The sequence below is a fragment of the Puma concolor genome, chromosome A2 (genome assembly GCF_028749965.1).
Source record: "Puma concolor isolate L17-30 chromosome A2, mPumCon1.1.hap2, whole genome shotgun sequence".
In the NCBI taxonomy this organism is placed as follows: Eukaryota; Metazoa; Chordata; class Mammalia; order Carnivora; family Felidae; genus Puma; species Puma concolor.
Genome location: NC_141668.1, coordinates 55,961,820 through 55,979,002, shown reverse-complemented (window position 1 = coordinate 55,979,002; position 17,183 = coordinate 55,961,820). Strand labels below are relative to the sequence as shown.

Here is a 17,183-nt window from a genome sequence, read left to right as displayed (position 1 = left end):
AAAGAAACATTTTTAGGGGCGCCTGGGTGGCGCAGTCGGTTAAGCGTCCGACTTCAGCCAGGTCACGATCTCGCAGTCCGGGAGTTCGAGCCCTATGTCGGGCTCTGGGCTGACGGCTCAGAGCCTGGAGCCTGTTTCCGATTCTGTGTCTCCCTCTCTCTCTGCCCCTTCCCCGTTCATGCTCTGTCTCTCTCTGTCCCAAAAATAAATACACGTTGAAAAAAAAAATTTAATAAAAAAAAAAAGAAGAAACATTTTTAAAAAATCAATCTGCCATTATTCCCAAAGCTCTAGAATCTTACTCTAGCGTATTACTCTGTAGATGGCTGTGATGTTTGGTTTCTCAGAACACTGTGCATTACTACAGGGGATCTCGATCCAGAACCCCCTTGTCTTCACATCTGAGAGACAGATAGTTGAGAACACTTGTATTGAGGCTACAGAAAGTTACTGGGCCGTCTCGCAGGTGAGATGAGTGCTATCCTGGGAGAGGACAGGTTCGTATAGGAAGGACTTCATCCGTTGTTGTTCGTCTTCCATTTGTGTTCTGCCTCTTCCAGTTTTCTCTGTGGGTTTAAAATAAGTCCACCCTAGGCCCCACCGTCCACATGGCCTTTGAGCTCATAGGAGGATGGAATTATCCCTCTTCCGTAGTTCAGCCTGTGCTAAATCATTTCATTTTGCTTCGAAAGGTGGAAACGTGGCTGCTGCAGCTTGAACACACTATGCAGGAAACTGTGCGACATTCCATCACAGAAGCCATAGCAGCCAGTGAGGAGAAACCAAGGGAGCTGTGGATCTTCGATTTCCCTGCTCAAGTTGCACTAACAAGCTCGCAGATCTGGTGGACGACAGATGTAGGGATAGCCTTCAGTAGGCTGGAGGAAGGCTATGAAACGGCCTTAAAGGATTTCCATAAAAAACAGGTACTTTATAGATTCATAATTTTGAGACTTGACGGGACTTGAAGAGGTAAACATACATACATACATACATACATACATTCATTCATTCATTCATTCATTCATTCATTCATGGAGGGCCTTCTGTGTGCCAGGCACTGTGCTAGGACTATTTCAGCAATCGGTTGTTTAACTTTTTCATTTTCTAGCTTTGTGTTATCCTTCTAGTTTGCTGCAGGGGTTAAAAAAAATCTCATCCATTATCTTCTAAAGCTCTAGTATGTCACAGATACCTAGATACTGTGCCTATTTCTTTGCTTCTGTGTAGGACTCTCTTCATCTAGGCTAATGATGTATTTATTACAAAATATGTACATGATTTGAATGACTCAGAAAGATGGAGGGCTGTTCAGCAAAGACAGATGTTTTCATGTATTTTGGGTTTTGGTTAATTATAAGTCACAGATGAGCAATTTTGGAAAACAGCCTATTTTGAATTCCATGTTATTCACCCCAGTTAGGCTATGACCTCTACTTAAGCCTCCCATCTTAAGGTGAGCTCATAGTTGTGAAACAATTCAGAGATAAGGCCTTTCTGTCGGCTTTTAGATTAAGGGAATACTAGGCTTGAAAGGTATTTAAACATTAGTGTGTCTACCTTCTTGTTTTGAGTGGATCAAGTGTGAATCGAGAGATATTAAGTAACTTGCCCGGTGTCATACAATGTGTAAGTAACACAGGCAGGGGCAGCAGAAGTCAGAATGCTTTCCACGTCTCTCCATTACTGGTCCTCCTAGCAGTACTTGTAACTCAGTCCCTTAAAAATCAAACAGATTCAGAGAGGGAAGGATACTTGTAACGTTAACACATTCAGGAATTTTAGGTTTTAGAGGGTGCTGATTATTTCTTTTAATTTTGCTTTAATCTTGAGTGGAGACAACCTGATTTGTTTATGTTACTAAAAGAGTTTTTGTATTGTTTGCTTTCGGGGAGGAATATATTCTTGATAATCATCTTGAGGAAACTAGGGCATTGGTTTAAGTTACAGGATTAGATTTTTAAAAGTGGCTGGTTTCCTCCTAGGGTCAAGAGCTTTACAGTTCTAGTTGCTGCCCCTTGGATGAGGAAGCTAAGTAGTTAATTTTTTTTTTCATCAACCTTAATAGTAAATTAAATTGCAATTAATTATATTATGGTTTTATTATAAAAATACCTTTCTGGTTAATTCGTTGATATCTGTGCTTTTATTGTAAGTATTTTCATTATCTGTGAAGTAAGAATTTTTAAAAATAGTTACAATATCCTTTTTAAGTTTCAGGTATAATCAATCATTGCTCAGACTTAAATTTTTCAACATAGATCCTCCTCCTCTATTTTTCCCTCACTTCATTTAATGGTCTCCTTGCTTCCAGTGTATCATTTTGTGTGATTATTAGGATATTCAATTGCTTAAGACCGTAAATGATATTTTATGGATATTTCTTCTATCAACTTTATTATTTTCGATTTCATGGTTTCTTATTAATGTTTATTATTAAAAATTAAGAAGAAGAAAGTATGGGGCACCTGGGTGGCTCAGTCAGTTTAGCTTCTGACTCTTGATTTCGACTCAGGTCATTATCTCCCTGTTGATGAGCTCAAGTCCCGAGTTGGGCTCTGTGCTGAGTGTTGAGCCTACTTGGGATTCTCTTTCTCCCTTTCTCTGCCCCTATCCTGCTCAAGCTTTCTCTCTCTCTCAAAATAAGTGAATAAACATTTTTAAAAAAGATTTAAAAGTGTTAATTAAAAAAAAAAAGAAGGGGCACCTGGGTGGCTCAGTCGGTTGAGCCCCCGACTTCACCTCAGGTCATGATCTTGTGGTTTGTGAGTTTGAGCCTTGCATTGGGCTCACTGTCAGTACAAAAGCCGGCTTCAGATCCTCTGTCCCCGTCTCTCTGCCCCTCCCCTACTTGTACTCTCTGAAAACTAAATAAACATTAAAAAATGTGTTTCTAGGTATTTTTTTGATGAACAAAGTATAGATTGAAAAAGGAAAATAACTTTTCTTTCTTTCTTTCTTTCTTTCTTTCTTTCTTTCTTTCTTTCTTTCTTTCTTTCTTTCGTCTTTCTTTCTGTCTTTCTGTCTTTCTGTCTTTCTTTCTGTCTTTCTTTCTTGTTTATATCCAGGTCAGTTTGCATATAGTGCAATAATGATTTCAGGAGTAGAATTCAGTGATTCGTCCCCTACATGTAACGCCCAGTGTTCATCCCAACAAGTGTCCTCCTTAATGCCCATCACCCATTTAGCCCATCCCCCCCACCCAAAACCCTTCCAGCAACCCTCAGTTTGTTCTCTGTCTTTAAGAGTCTCTTCTTTTTTGTCTCCCTCCTTGCTTTTATATTATTTTTGCTTCCCTTCCCTTATGTTCATCTGTTTGGTATCTTAAATCCCACATATGAGTGAAGTTACATGATATTTGACTTTCTCTAAGTAATTTTGATTAGTGTGATACACTCTAGTTCCATCCATGTTGTTGCAAATGGCAAGATTTCATTCTTTTTGATTGCCAAATAATAGTCCATTGTATATGTGTGTGTGTGTGTGTGTGTGTGTGTGTGTGTGTGTGTGTGTGTGTGTGTATGTATGTGTATATATATATATATATGCATGCCACATCTTCTTTATCCATTCATCCATCGATGGACATTTGGGCTCTTTCCATACTTGGGCTATTGTTGATAGTGCTGCTATAGACATTGGGGTGCATGTACCCCTTTGAAACAGCACACCTGTATCCTTTGGATAAATACCTAGTAGTGCAATTGCTGTTTTGTAGGGTACTTCTAATTTTAATTGTTCCATACTGTTTTTCAGAGTGGCTGCACCATTTTACATTCCCACTAACAGTGCAAAAGGGTTCCTCTTCTCTGCATTCTCGCCAACATCTGTCATTGTCTGAATTGTTAATTTTAGCTATTCTGGTATGAGGTGGTATCTCATTGTGTTTTTGATTTGTATGTCCCTGATGATGAGTGATGCTGAGAATTTTTTCATGTGTCTGTTAGCGATCTGGTTGTCTTCTTTGGAAAAGTGTCTACTCATTCTTTTGCCCATTTCCTCACAGCTATTTGTTTTTTGGGTGTTGAGTGTGATAACTTCTTTCTAGATTTGGGGTACTAACCCTTTATCTGATATGTCATTTGCAGATATCTTCTCCCATTCTGTCGGTTGCCTTTTAGTTTTGCTGATTGTTTCCTTCACCGTACAAAAGCTTTTTATCTTGATGAGGTCCCGGTAGTTCATTTTTCTAAAGTTTGTTTATTTTGAGACAGAGTGTGAATAGGGGAGGGACAGGGAGAGTGCGAGAGAGAGAGAGAGAGAGAGAGAGAGAGAGAGAGAGAGAGAGAATGAATCCCCATGTGGGGCTTGAATTCACAAACCATGATATCATGACCTGAGCTGAAGTTGGATGCTTAACCAACTGAACCACCCAGGCACGCAATAGTTCCTTTTTGCTTTTGTTTCTCTTACCTCCAGAGACCTGTCTAGTAAGAAGTTGCTGTAGCCAAGTTCAAAGAGGTTGTTGCCTATTTTCTCTTCTAGGATTTTTTTAAATTTTAAATTTTATTTTTTAAAATTTACATCCAAATTAGTTAGCATCAAAAATTAAAATTAAAAAAATTAAAAATTAAAATTAAAAAAATTAAAAAGAGAGATTGTTAACTAATCCAACTAGTTAGCATCTACTGAGAGATCACGTGGTTCTTATCCTTTCTTTTATTGATGTGATGTATCACATTGATTGATTTGCAGATATTTAACCTGCCCTGCATCCCAGGAACAAATTCCACTTGATCATGGTGAATAGTTCTTTCAATGTATTGTTGTATCCAGTTGGCTGATATCTTGAGAATTTTGACATCCATGTTCATCAGGAAAATTGGTCTGTAGTTCTTTTTAGTGGGGGTCTTTGTCTGGTTTTGGAATCAAGGTAATACTGGCCTCATAGAGGGAGTTTGGAAGCTTTCCTTTCATTTCTATTTTTTGGAACAGCTTGAAAAGAATAGGTGTTAACCCTTCTTTAAATGTTTGGTAGAATTCTCCTGGAAAGTCTTCCCGCTCTGGACTCTTGTTTTTTGGGAGATTTTTGATTACTGATTCAAATTCTTCACTGGTTATAGGTCTGTTCAGATTTTCTATTTCTTCCCATTTCAGTTTTGGTAGTTTATATGTTTCTAGGAATTCGTCCATTTCTTCCAGATTGCCCAATTTATGGCATATAATTGCTCATAACATTCTAGTCTTATTGTTTGTATTTCTGCAGTGTTGGCTGTAATCTCTCCCCTTTATTTCTTGATTTTATTTATTTGGGTTCTTTTTGTTTTTGATCAAACTGGCTTGGTTTTATCAACTTTGTTAATTCTTTCAAAGAACCAGCTCCTGGTTTCATTGATCTGTTCTATTTTTTTTTTTTAATAGCATTGATTTCTGTTCTAATCTTTATTTCCCATCTTCTGCTGGTTTTGGGCTTTATTTGTTGCTCTTTTTCCAGCTCTTTTAGGTGTCACATTAGGTTGTGTATATGAGATCTTTCTTCCTTCTTTAGGAAAGCCTGGATTGCTGTGTACTTCCCTCTTAGGACTGCCTTTCCTGTGTCCCAGAGGTTTTTGGCTGTCATGTTATCATTTTCATTGGCTTCCATGTACTTTTTCATTTCCTCTTTACTTTCTTTGTTAACCCATTCATTCTTTAGTAAGATATTCTTTAATCTCCAAGTATATCTAGTCTTTCCAATTTTTTTTCTCTTGGTTTATTTCGAGTTTGATAGCATTGTGGTCTGAAAATATGCACGGCATGATCTCGATCTTTTTGTACTTGTTGAGGGCTGATTTGTGACCCAGTATGTGATCTATTCTGGAGAATGAAGGAAAATAATGTTTAGAAAACTTAACCATAGCATTCACAGATTCTCTTCCCATAGATAACCATGGATGACATTTTGGTACAGAGACATCAAAAGTTTTTCCTCTCTCTGTCTTTTTTTTTTTTTTTTTTAATGTTTTTAATGTCTGAAGGAGAGAGATACAGAGCATGAGTGGGGGATGGGCAGAGAGAGAGGAACACAGAACCACAGAAGTTCCAGGCTCTAAGCTGGCAGCACAGAGAGCCCGACACAGGTCCTGATCTCACAAACCCTGAGATCACGACCTGAACCAAAGTCGGACGCCCAACTGACTGAACCATCCAGGTGCCCTAGTCTCTCTCTTTCTATGTGAATGTGTAGACACCTCTCTCTCTCTCTCTCTCTCTCTCTCTCTCTCTCTGTATAAACACACAAGCATGTGTGTGTGTGTCATTGCCTAGCTATTTATATAAATAAATTTTTGTGCTGATATATATCCATATATCTAAATCTACACAGAAAAAATAGTTTGTTGTTTTTTTACCTTCAAACATTACTACTTTATATTTTCACTCAATATGTTATCTACATTTTTTGCTTGTCGTAAATTATATATGTATATAAATTGACACTAAAAACCACCAAATAGTATTCCTTTATATGGATATACCAGAATTATTTCCTGCCTCCTCTGGGTCTAGTCTGAGAGTCTGAGTGTTTAGGCAGCCCTATTGTAGGTTCTGTGGTTCCAACAGTGAAGGTCCTCCTTTCAGTGCGCTTGTGTTCTAGTTAACTGTTAATAGATCTTACCTCTTCCTCACAAGGACATTGCAAACCTTTATTCTGATCTCCATGTCCTATTTTATATGCTGCTGTTTAATTTTTTTTAATCAACCTTTACTTGTGTTACTTTATTATTATTTTTTTAATTTTTGAGAGAGAGTGACAGAGTGTGAGCGGGGGAGGGGCAAAGAGAGAGAGAAACACAGAATCCGAAGCAGGCTCCAGGCTCCAAGCTGTCAGCAAAGGGCCCAACACGGGGCTCGAACTCACGAACCGCAAGATGATGACCTGAGCCACTCAGGCACCCTACTTGTGTTACTTTAAATCTTAGATGTAACGGGGCGCCTGGGTGGCGTAGTCGGTTAAGCGTCCGACTTCAGCCAGGTCACGATCTCATGGTTCGTGAGTTTGAGCCCCGTGTCGGGCTCTGGGCTGATGGCTTGGAGCCTGGAGCCTGTTTCCAATTCTGTGTCTCCCTCTCTCTCTGCCCCTCCCCCGTTCATGCTCTGTCTCTCTCGTACCAAAAATAAATAAACGTTGAAAAGAAAAATGTTTTAAATCTTAGATTTATCAACATATTTAGCAGTGACTTTGCTCTTTTTTTTTTTTTAACCCCATTTCTTATTTTGAAATTCATTTCCTTTCTTCTTGTAATGTATCTCTTAGGGGGTTGTGAAGTGATGGATAATAAGCAGGAAATTTTTTGATCCCTTTATTTTGATTTCCTTCTTCATATTTGAATCCTAGATTTCTTCTTAAAAAAATTTTTTTTTACTATCCATTTATTTTTGAGAGCGAGAGAGAGACAGAGCATGAGCAGGGTAGGGGCGGAGAGAGGGAGACACAGAATCCGAGCTGTCAAAACAGAGCCGGACGCAGGGCTTGAACTCAGGAACAGTGAGATCATGACCTGAGCCAAAGTCAGACGCTTAATCGACTGAGCCACTCAGGCACCCTGAGGCCTAGATTTCTAAGTTGAGAATTACTTACTTTCAGAACTTTAAAAATATTGTATTATCTTGTGCCCATCATTGTTTTTGTACACTTTAGGTCAAATTATTTTTACTTCATAAGCAATCTGTCTTTGGTCTTTGGTTCCTTTTATAATCTTTTCCTTTTTGTGGTTCTGATGTTTTATTCTATTGTATCTAGTTGTAGATTCCCCCCTGACCCCCGCCCCCCCACCACTGCTTTTAAAATGTAGCCTGCTAAGGACTTTGTGAACTTCTTGAATCTTCAGTTACATGTCTGTCTTCAATTCTGGTAAAGTTCTCTCCATTTTTTGTTTGATCGATGCCTTTTTCCATTTGCTGTATTTTCTTCATTTACAATTTAATCTGCTGTATGTTGGGGTTTCTCATGCTGTCCTTCCTGTCTTTTAACCTCTATCTCATATTTTCAAACTCTGCATTATTTGTGTTGTAATTTAGGTACCTTTTTTTTAGGTAACTTTTTGAATAGTTTATTATTTTTTTGGTAATCTTTACATCCAACATGGGGCTCAAACTTACAACCCCCAGTTTAAGAGTTGTGTACCCTACCATCTGAGCAAACCAGGACCTGCTCAGGTGATGTTTCGAATCTGTCCTCCACATCACTAATATTTTTTTTCTTATAGGTTGATGATGAAGAAAAAAGAATCTAGGTCCAGATTATGTACGTTAAAATGTCAACTCATTCGCTGTGGTTCATTAGCTGTGTTGCCTTGGGTGTCTTAAATAACCACTCCGTGCCTCAACATCATAGTCTGTAAAACAGTAATAATAACAGCACCTGTATCACAGTATTGCTAGGATTACATTAATGTATTTAAAACACCATTTAAAAGTGCTCAACAAAATTATTTTTTTTAATTTTTTAAATGTTTATTTATTTTTGACAGAGAGAGAGAGAGAGAGAGAGAGAGAGAGAGAGAGAGAGAGAGAGCATGAGCGGGGGAGGGGCAGAGAGAAAGGGAGACACAGAATCTGAAACAGGCTCCAGGCTCTGAGCTGTCAGCACAGAACCTGATGCGGGGCTTGAACCCACAGACCACGAGGTCATGACCCAAGCTGAAGTTCGATGTTCAACCAACTGAGCCACCCAGGTGCCCCACAAAGAGCTGGACAAAATTTAAGTTAGCCATTGTTGCTGTTGTGAAAATGGCAATAACAATGGTGTCTGACGTGATGCATAATTAATTACCCCCACAATTTATCATAAAGATTTATTTATCATAAAGATTTTAAATCTACAAAAAAAATGAATTGTGTAATGATCTGCAAACCTAACACCAAGATTCTGCAATTAACATTTTAGTTTATCATGCTGTCTGTGCTTCATCCACCCCTCTGTAGATCCCTCTTTCCACCTTCTTTTTATCATTCATTTTAAAGGGAATTGCACATGCCAGTAATCTGTACCTATAAACATTGCAATATAAATATTCCTTTTGTCAGTTTAAGTTTGATTATTATATCTCAATTTCCCAAATTTCTTTTTAGTTCTTTAAAAATCTCTTCAGCATGGCTTTTATTTTTTGTCTCAATTATTTTAAAGAGACCTTTTTAATAGTCTGATTTAGATTGTTCTAATGCTAGTTCTTTTAAGGCTGGTTATTCTGTTAAATTGAATTTGTTTTTTTTATGTTCATTTTTAAGTTTATCTAGGTTTGTTTTCTCTGTAGGAATTCTGTGTGCCACAGAGAGAGCATGTGTCTCTATCGTGTGTGTTCTTGTTTCTTCTAGGTTTCCACCGGTTTGTGGATTCTGGATTAATTTTGTGGTTGATTACTCAGTTTAGGATTTTTAGATCCCTTGGCATAGGCTTGAGGTTTTGATATCTCGTAGGGGACTTTTTTCCTCTCCAAAAGCCCAAGATATTTCAGGTTTTCACCTTGCTTCTCTGAGCTGGAGGGTTTGAGTTTTTCTAGAGTCCTTTATTAGACTCTCTACGACTCTGAGGATCTCAATTCTATGTCAGGGTCTCAATTCCAACTCCCAGCCTTGCTCAGGAAGTGTGAGAGACAGAAATGTGTTCCCATGTAGCAGTTTAAACCTCAGTCTCTGGATGTTTGAATCTCTACCCAGATCCCACTTTAGGGTGCTGTGGTATTAGCATATTAGCTACATTCTACTGTTGTGCCTTTTGAGGCACATTCCTGGCATCAGGGACTATCACACACACACCCTGCCCCCCAGCCTCTTCTCCTCCTCGTTTGACTGTGGACTTGGCACATGAGTGGATTTTTGCTTGATTTAAAATAAAGCAGTTAATCAAGGAGTTGCTCATTCATCTTAATCCCGTATGTTGCAGAGTATCTGTTGTTATTATTACTACTTAATCCGTGCCATTACGTTATTTTTTTTAAATTTGGGCTACCATTAACAATCCTACAGTAAACAGCCTTGTATGTATGTACATACATACATGTTGCACATATTTTTCTTTATTTTTTCGGGATAAACTGCCAGAAGTAAAAATGCTAGGTCCGAGTATAACTCAGTTAAGCCTTTGGAACATTGTGCAAATGGAACTTCCCAGTATCAGTGTATGAGAAGTGTCCGCTCTCTATCCTGTCAGCAACATCAAGTTGATTCTTTTTATTCTTATAACTAAAGGTGGTCATATCCCAAGAGCTTCAGCATATTCCACTAATGAACAGAATTGAGGCGTTTTTTTCCCTCCCTTAAAATAGTTTAAAAATTTTTTACTTTAAGAGTTACATAATGCTTCTTTTTCATGTTGAAGGAGAAGCAGTGAAGAAGGTTGATGAAAAAGGCGTTTATCTGCTTAATTATGAAACACTTCCAGTACAAACTGAAATGTTTGACAGACCAGCCAACAGATGCCTTCAATACAGTGTTTCAATTTTGTAACTGATACTAATATGCATATTAGAAAAGCTAACATGTGAATATGGTCGAGGCTATAGTGTGATTCCTGAGAAGTGTGCCCATCTACACTGAAACCTCTTCAGTGTTCTCTCTTTAAAAATGGATGTAACCATCTGCTGGAGTTTGTTTTTAATTAAAATTACTTGTGCTAACACTGTGAGCGGTTTTTAAAATGAACGTTATTCCTGTAAAATAGTTTCATTTTACAGCTAAGATCAGAGTTGGCTGTAATTAATGATCTACCTGCACAAGTAATTTCTTTGCTTAGTCCTCACCTGCAAATTGTAGTGAGACAAATTAACTAATTATTTTAACCTTTGTTTTTTCCTTTAGACATACTGTGATTTTATGTTAGATAATGTTGGGATTAAAGGCAAAAATACTGCATTTTGGATACACATCCTTGCCTTGCCAGAGTCTTTGAAAATACTACAGATAGAATAAATTTAATTCCTCAGCTTTGAGGGTTCCTTGGCAAAAGTCTTTTGTTTTGGCAGCTTGGGAGCTGGTAAGAAAGATTTTATACTCTTCCTTTATTATTAAGCTGTGTGGAAATCATCAAAGAAGTGGAAACATTTTGGACTTGAAAAACTTAATTATTACTGTGCTGGGACATGACCCCGAGTTCTTTCAGTGGGACTCAAGATAAGTGATGTGAAACAATCCATCCCCCCCCCCCCCACAAGGACTAAATAATGTATATAAGGAAGAAACTCTGATTTTGCTTCTTAAGGCCAATATTTGGCCTCATTTTTAGTCATTGACTGAGAAATTCTTTGAAAAGCAATTGAATACAATGTTGATAGTGTTCTTACCTTAGTGCATGAATAGGGAAAGCCTCTGAAGCCTGAAGCTACCCAGTGTATACTGGACAGAAGTTTTTCCTTTTGCCTCTTTATAAAAGTGTGATTTCATAGCCTCGTGCTTTCTAATATAGCAGGAACCCATGAGGAGAGCAATACTCTCTACCTCTCCTCTCTATTAAAAGAAACATTTGCCATAACTTACCAACCTAGTAGGCTTTTATTCCATGATGCATGAATCAGACAGCATCCAGTTTAACAGGTAGAAGGAAGGTTGGGCAGCTTTTTCTTTGAAGGATGGGATAGAAATATTTTAGTCTTTCTGGGCTGTATAGTGTATTTCACATCTACTCATTTTTGTTGTTGCAGTAGGGAAGAAATCATAGGCAATTTTTAAATACATAGGCATGATGGGGTTCCAATAAAACTTTATTTATAAAAACTGGTAGTGAGCCAGATTTTGCTAGTGGCTACTCTGGCTACATCTGTAGAACAGATACTGAAGTAACTGAAAATCTCTACAGTGAGAGATATAAGAGAAAAAGAGTTTTGTTACCGATATATGCCATGTGAGTCCACTCTGATCCATTAATCCAAGAATTGTTTCTTTGAGTAGACCATAACAATGAATTTTTGCAAGTTAAGAGAAGAAAGAAAAAAAAAAAGTCGGGGGGGGGGGGCAAAGGAAAGGAACTATAACTTCTTAGGAGAAGAGATTTTAAAAAGACCATATAATCTGATGTGTGATTCTATGCTAAATGTTAAGTCAAAAACCTAAAATAAACAGGTGATTCTCCATGAACACTCTTTCTGAAATAGATTTTAAATGAGGTAGAAACTTGAGTAGACGAGTAACTACAGAAATAATTGAAACAGTAATTAAGGTTGTTGAAGTTGCATACCCACACCCTAAGTTGAGCCCTGCTCCAGTGGTTTCATCAGAAGTTTAAAAAAATAAAAGTACCATTATATATCAACTCTTCTAGAGTGTAGAAAAAATGGAAAATCATTTTATTCATTTTACAGAGTGCTAATAAACATTGCAAAACACAGGCATTGATAAAATATGGGAGAAAATTCTGTTGGACAGTCTCATGAACTAACCTATCCTCTTTTTTGGTCTGGAGTTTTCACTTAACACTGTTGGAAGACAATCTATTGTGGGTCTCAGATTTTGTACATTTTTTGAGCAGAGGTACTTATTGCCTTTGTTCTAGACTATCTTCGCAAGAATGTTTGTATAACAAACATCCTTAGAAGACAGTGTTTCTCTCCAGAGCAAAGGGCAGATTGGCTTACTCTCCAGTAAAATAAAGATAAAATCTTCCAGGGCAAAGGTCAGACATGCTTACTGTCTGTTAGAAAAGTTTAGGCTCCCTAAACTCAAGGTTCCTCTCCTATGACACAGCTCACAGCATTCACAAGCCCTATGTGGCTCTTTTGGGATTATCCTTGAAAAGCTGGGGGTCAGGAATTGGTATAAATGTTGATACTTTGATACTAAATACTATTGCTCTAATGAACCCTCTTTTATCTGTGACTCAGAGGCTCTGTGTCTTCTGCCAGCATCCCTTAATGTCTGCCAGGCTGACTTTAGCATGCAAGTAGCGTAAAATCTCAGACCCATCTCATTTCTTAACAAGCATGTTGTTACATGTATTAGAAGTTCCTTCTTTTTTGTTTCTTAGAATCGCATTGCATAACTATACCACGCTTTGTGTATTCTGTTGATTGACCCTGGGGTTTCCAGTTTGAGGAGACTATTTCTTTTTTTTTTTTTTTTTAATTTTTTTTTAACGTTTATTTATTTTTTTGGGACAGAGAGAGACAGAGCATGAACGGGGGAGGGGCAGAGAGAGAGGGAGACACAGAATCAGAAACAGGCTCCAGGCTCTGAGCCATCAGCCCAGAGCCCGACGCGGGGCTCGAACTCACGGACCGCGAGATCGTGACCTGGCTGAAGTCGGACGCTTAACCGACTGCGCCACCCAGGCGCCCCGAGGAGACTATTTCTAAAGCTGCTTGGAGCATTCTTATCCAAGTCTTTTGACCTATATTTTCCTTTCTCCTGGGTAAAGTATCTAAAAGTGAAATGGCTGAATCATAGGAAAGGTATATGTTTACCCATTTAAAAAAAAACTGCCAGACAGTTCTCCATTCTTACATTCCCATTAACAAGGTGACACAATTCTAGTTGCTTCATATTCCGGCCAGTATTGGGCGTCATAGGTCTTCACAATTCTGCTGGATGTGAAAGAGTCTCTCACTCTGTGTGTGTGTGTGTATGTGTGTGTGTGTGTTTAACTTTATTTGAGAGAGAAAGAGAGTGGGGGGGGGAGGGAGGAGGGAGGGAGGGAGGGAGTCCCAAGCAGGCTCCATGCTTAGCATGGAGCCCGATGCAGGGTTCAATCTCATGGTTGTGAGATCATGACCTGAGCTGAAATCAAGACTCAGTGCTTAACCACCTGAGTTACCCAGGTGCCCCTGTATCACTGTGCTTTCAATTGGCTTATCTCTAATGTCTGAAGATGTTGAGGGGCGCCTGGGTGTCTCAGTTGGTTGAGCCTCTTACTCTTGATTTCGGTTCAGGTCGTGATCCCAGAGTTGTGGGATTAAGCCCCTGTTTTGGGCTCTGTGCTGAAGTTGGAACCTGTTAGAGATTTTTTTCTCCCTCTCCCTCTACTGCCCCACCCCATGCGTGCTTGTGTGTACTCTTTCTCTCTCTAAAATTAAAAAAAAAAAGATGTTTAGTAACCTTTCACATGTTTATTGGCCTTCCTGTATCTTCTGTTGTGCAGTATCTGTTCAAATAACTTGCCTAGGTCTTTTTTTTTTTTTTTTTAATTGGATGTTTGTCGTTTTATTGTTAGAGGATTTCTTTATTTGGTTGCAATTCCTTTGTCAGGAAATGAATGGACTGCTCATTTTATTAATGGTATGTTTTGGGAATGGAATGTTTTCATTTTAATGTTTATAGTGTATCAAATTTTTCTTTGCTTGATACCTGTTATTTGTAAGAAATTCTTGTGTATCTCAGTGTTATGAAGATGTTCTCCTGTTTCCTTCTAGGAGATTGATGGTTATGGTTTTTTTTTTCATTTAGATCTGTGATCCATACATCTTTTTCTTTTCTATTGTATTAACTTGGCACCTTGATCAAAGTCAAATGAGTATATACGTAGGGGTCTATTTCCAGACTGCCCTGTTGCATTCCTCTATTTTTGTGTTTTCATGCCAAATCCACACTGTATTAATTACCGTAACTTTATAGTAAGCATTAAAATCATGTTATATATAGCCTCCAACTTAGTTCTATTTTTAATTTTTTTCCCAAAATTTTTTGGATCATTCTAGGTTCTGTTCATTTCTACATAAATTATCATATTGTGTATTTATTTTTATAAGCCTAATCTTTTATCCTAATTAAATTTTAACTGGAATGACATTCAGTATAAATAGGAATGTTGGAAGGGTGGATATCTCAACCATGATGAGTCTTCTCCAAGAACATGGTGTATGTTTTGACATAAGTTGTCTTTAATTTCTCTCAAAATATTTCTCTTGTTTTCAGTGTCAAGGTGTTACACATTTCTTGCTGGACTTACTTTTAGATAGTTTATATGTTTTGATGCTGTAAACATATTCTAATCAATTAAAATTTTTCTTTCCTAATATTTGTGGCTGGTATATAAGATTGATTTTTCAATATTCACCATGTGTCTTAGGACTCTGCCAAATTTGCTTTTTAATTTTAGTCAGGTTTTTTTTTTTTTTTAAGAATTTCATAGGCTTTGTTGTGTCCCTGAACATATCATCTGTCAGTAATGACAGGTTTACTTCTTGTCTCCTATTCTTTTTTGCCCTTTAGTTCCTTTTCTTGAGTTACTGACTTGGCTAGGACCGCTAGTGCAGTGTTGAATAAAAGTAGTTACAGCAGACGTTCTGGCCAGTTTCCAGTCTCAGGGAAGAAAAATTTAAATCTTCACCACTAAATATGATAGTAGTTACAGGCTTTTGTAGATGCCCTTTCTGAAATAGAGAACTTTTCTATTGCTGCCTACTGAGAATTTTTATCTTGAAGAGACCTTGAACTTGTTCAAATCTGTTAAGATTATTTGTGTGTCTGCCTCTTTTATTCTGTCACTGTGGTGAATTTTTGAATGCTAAACCAGTTTTGCATTCCTGAAATAAACTCTACTTGGTTATGATGTATTGTCATTTATATATGTGTATATGTATTTTTGCTGGATTTCATTTGCTAATATTCTGCCCAGAAATTCTCTATATATGTTCTTCAGTGATGTTTATCTGTAATTTTCTTAGAATACCTATGCCAGTTTGAGGATCAGCATTATGTTCCTTAAAAGGAATTGAAAGTATTTTATTCTCATGTATTTTGTGAAAGAGTTTATGATAAAAATCACTGGCGATGCTATCTGGGCCTGGAGTTTTCTTTGTGGAACTTTTTTTTTCTTTTTTTTAAGTTTGTTTATTTATTTTGGGTGAGAGAGGAAGACAGAGAATCTCAAGCAGTCTCCGCTCTTTCAGTGCAGAGCCCAATGTGGGGCTCGATCTCACAAACTGCAAAATCATGACCTGGGCTGAAATCAAGAGTCAGAGGCTTAACCGACTAAGCCACCCAAGTGCCCCATAATTCAATTTCTTTTATATATATATGCTGCTATGTAGCTTTTTCTTTTTTTCGTGTGTCACTTTTGAAAATTGTGTTTTTCAAGATATTCATCCATTTCATTTAAGTCAACGACTGGCAAGTTACAGCCCTCTGGCCCAATCCTACCCAGTGCCTCTGTGTTTGGCTGCCTTCGCGCTGTGGTGGCTACGCAGAATCGCTGCGGTAGAGTCAAATATTGACTGTCTGCACCTAAGTTTTTAGATGTATTGACGTGAATTGGTCTTTGTTTCCTGACATTATCCTTAGCACATCGGGAGGATCTCACATCCTGTCCCTCTTGCATTCCTGGTGTTGGTGATTTGTGTTTTCTATCCCTCGCTTTTCTGTTTTTAATCAGACTTTCTTTTTGTTTATCAGGTTTATTTACATTTTCAGAGAAGTAATCTTTGTGTTAATTTTTCTCTGTTGTTTTATATTTCACATATGTAGGCTTTATCTTCATTACCTCCTTCTACTTACTTGAATTTGCTCCTCTTGTTCAAGTTTCTTAAGGTGGGAGCTTATTGATGTTACACCTTTCTCTTTTCTAATGCAAGGATTTGAAGGAAACTTTATACCTCGATGAAGAATATCTATCAGAAACCTGCAGAGAAAATCATGCTTAATGGTGAAACTTTGGAATCATTTCCATTAGTGTCAAGAATGAGGTGATTACCCTTGCTGTCTCTGACATTCATTGCTTAATTTTGTGGTGGTTTTACCAATATGATTAGAGGAGTAGTAGGAGATGAACAGTGGAAAGGAAGGCAACAAACAGGGCTGCCGCAATGATCTGATAGTGTCAAAGGACTATGGGATCTAGTTTCTTTTGCAGTTTCCTTTGTTCCAGCTGAAATGAAAATCCATTGTTTCTGACCCTGCTAAAGCTGAAACCTGGGTGTTTTTCAGGATTAGAGATCCTAGATGCTCTCATTATAAAACAAAAAGAATGTTACTTCTGTGTTACAACCAGTTGGGAAGGGATTGAGGGTTCTGGTAGCTCACCCCTCCACGCCGCCCCCCCCCCCCCCCCCGGAAAGGGCTATAGTAGTTACATTGCAATATTCACTTTGGTTTGCTGAGGACCATGAGCTCAGATCTTAGTATTTCAGCAGAAGAGCCCTTCCAGCTTCATGGCCACCACGGCTGGGCTGGGCAGGTTGGGAAATCTGCCGTGTCGGATGCTGGTGAAATTGGAGCCCTTCTGCTGCAAGGAAGATGTTCTTCTTCCTGTGTTGCCTTGTTTAAGCCTGTAGCATTTAGGG

General features: G+C 38.1%; 1 protein-coding gene across 2 annotated transcripts in view; it reads left to right on the top strand.

The window, feature by feature from the left end:
* The window catches only part of DNAH11 (dynein axonemal heavy chain 11), a 352,527-nt gene that overhangs the window by 120,022 nt on the left and 215,322 nt on the right, over window positions 1–17,183 (top strand). For both annotated transcript variants that reach the window (XM_086694494.1, XM_086694493.1), the window contains one exon: window positions 693–926. In XM_086694494.1, the coding sequence (XP_086550620.1) occupies window positions 693–926 (234 nt within the window). The remainder of the gene's footprint in view (window positions 1–692; window positions 927–17,183) is intronic.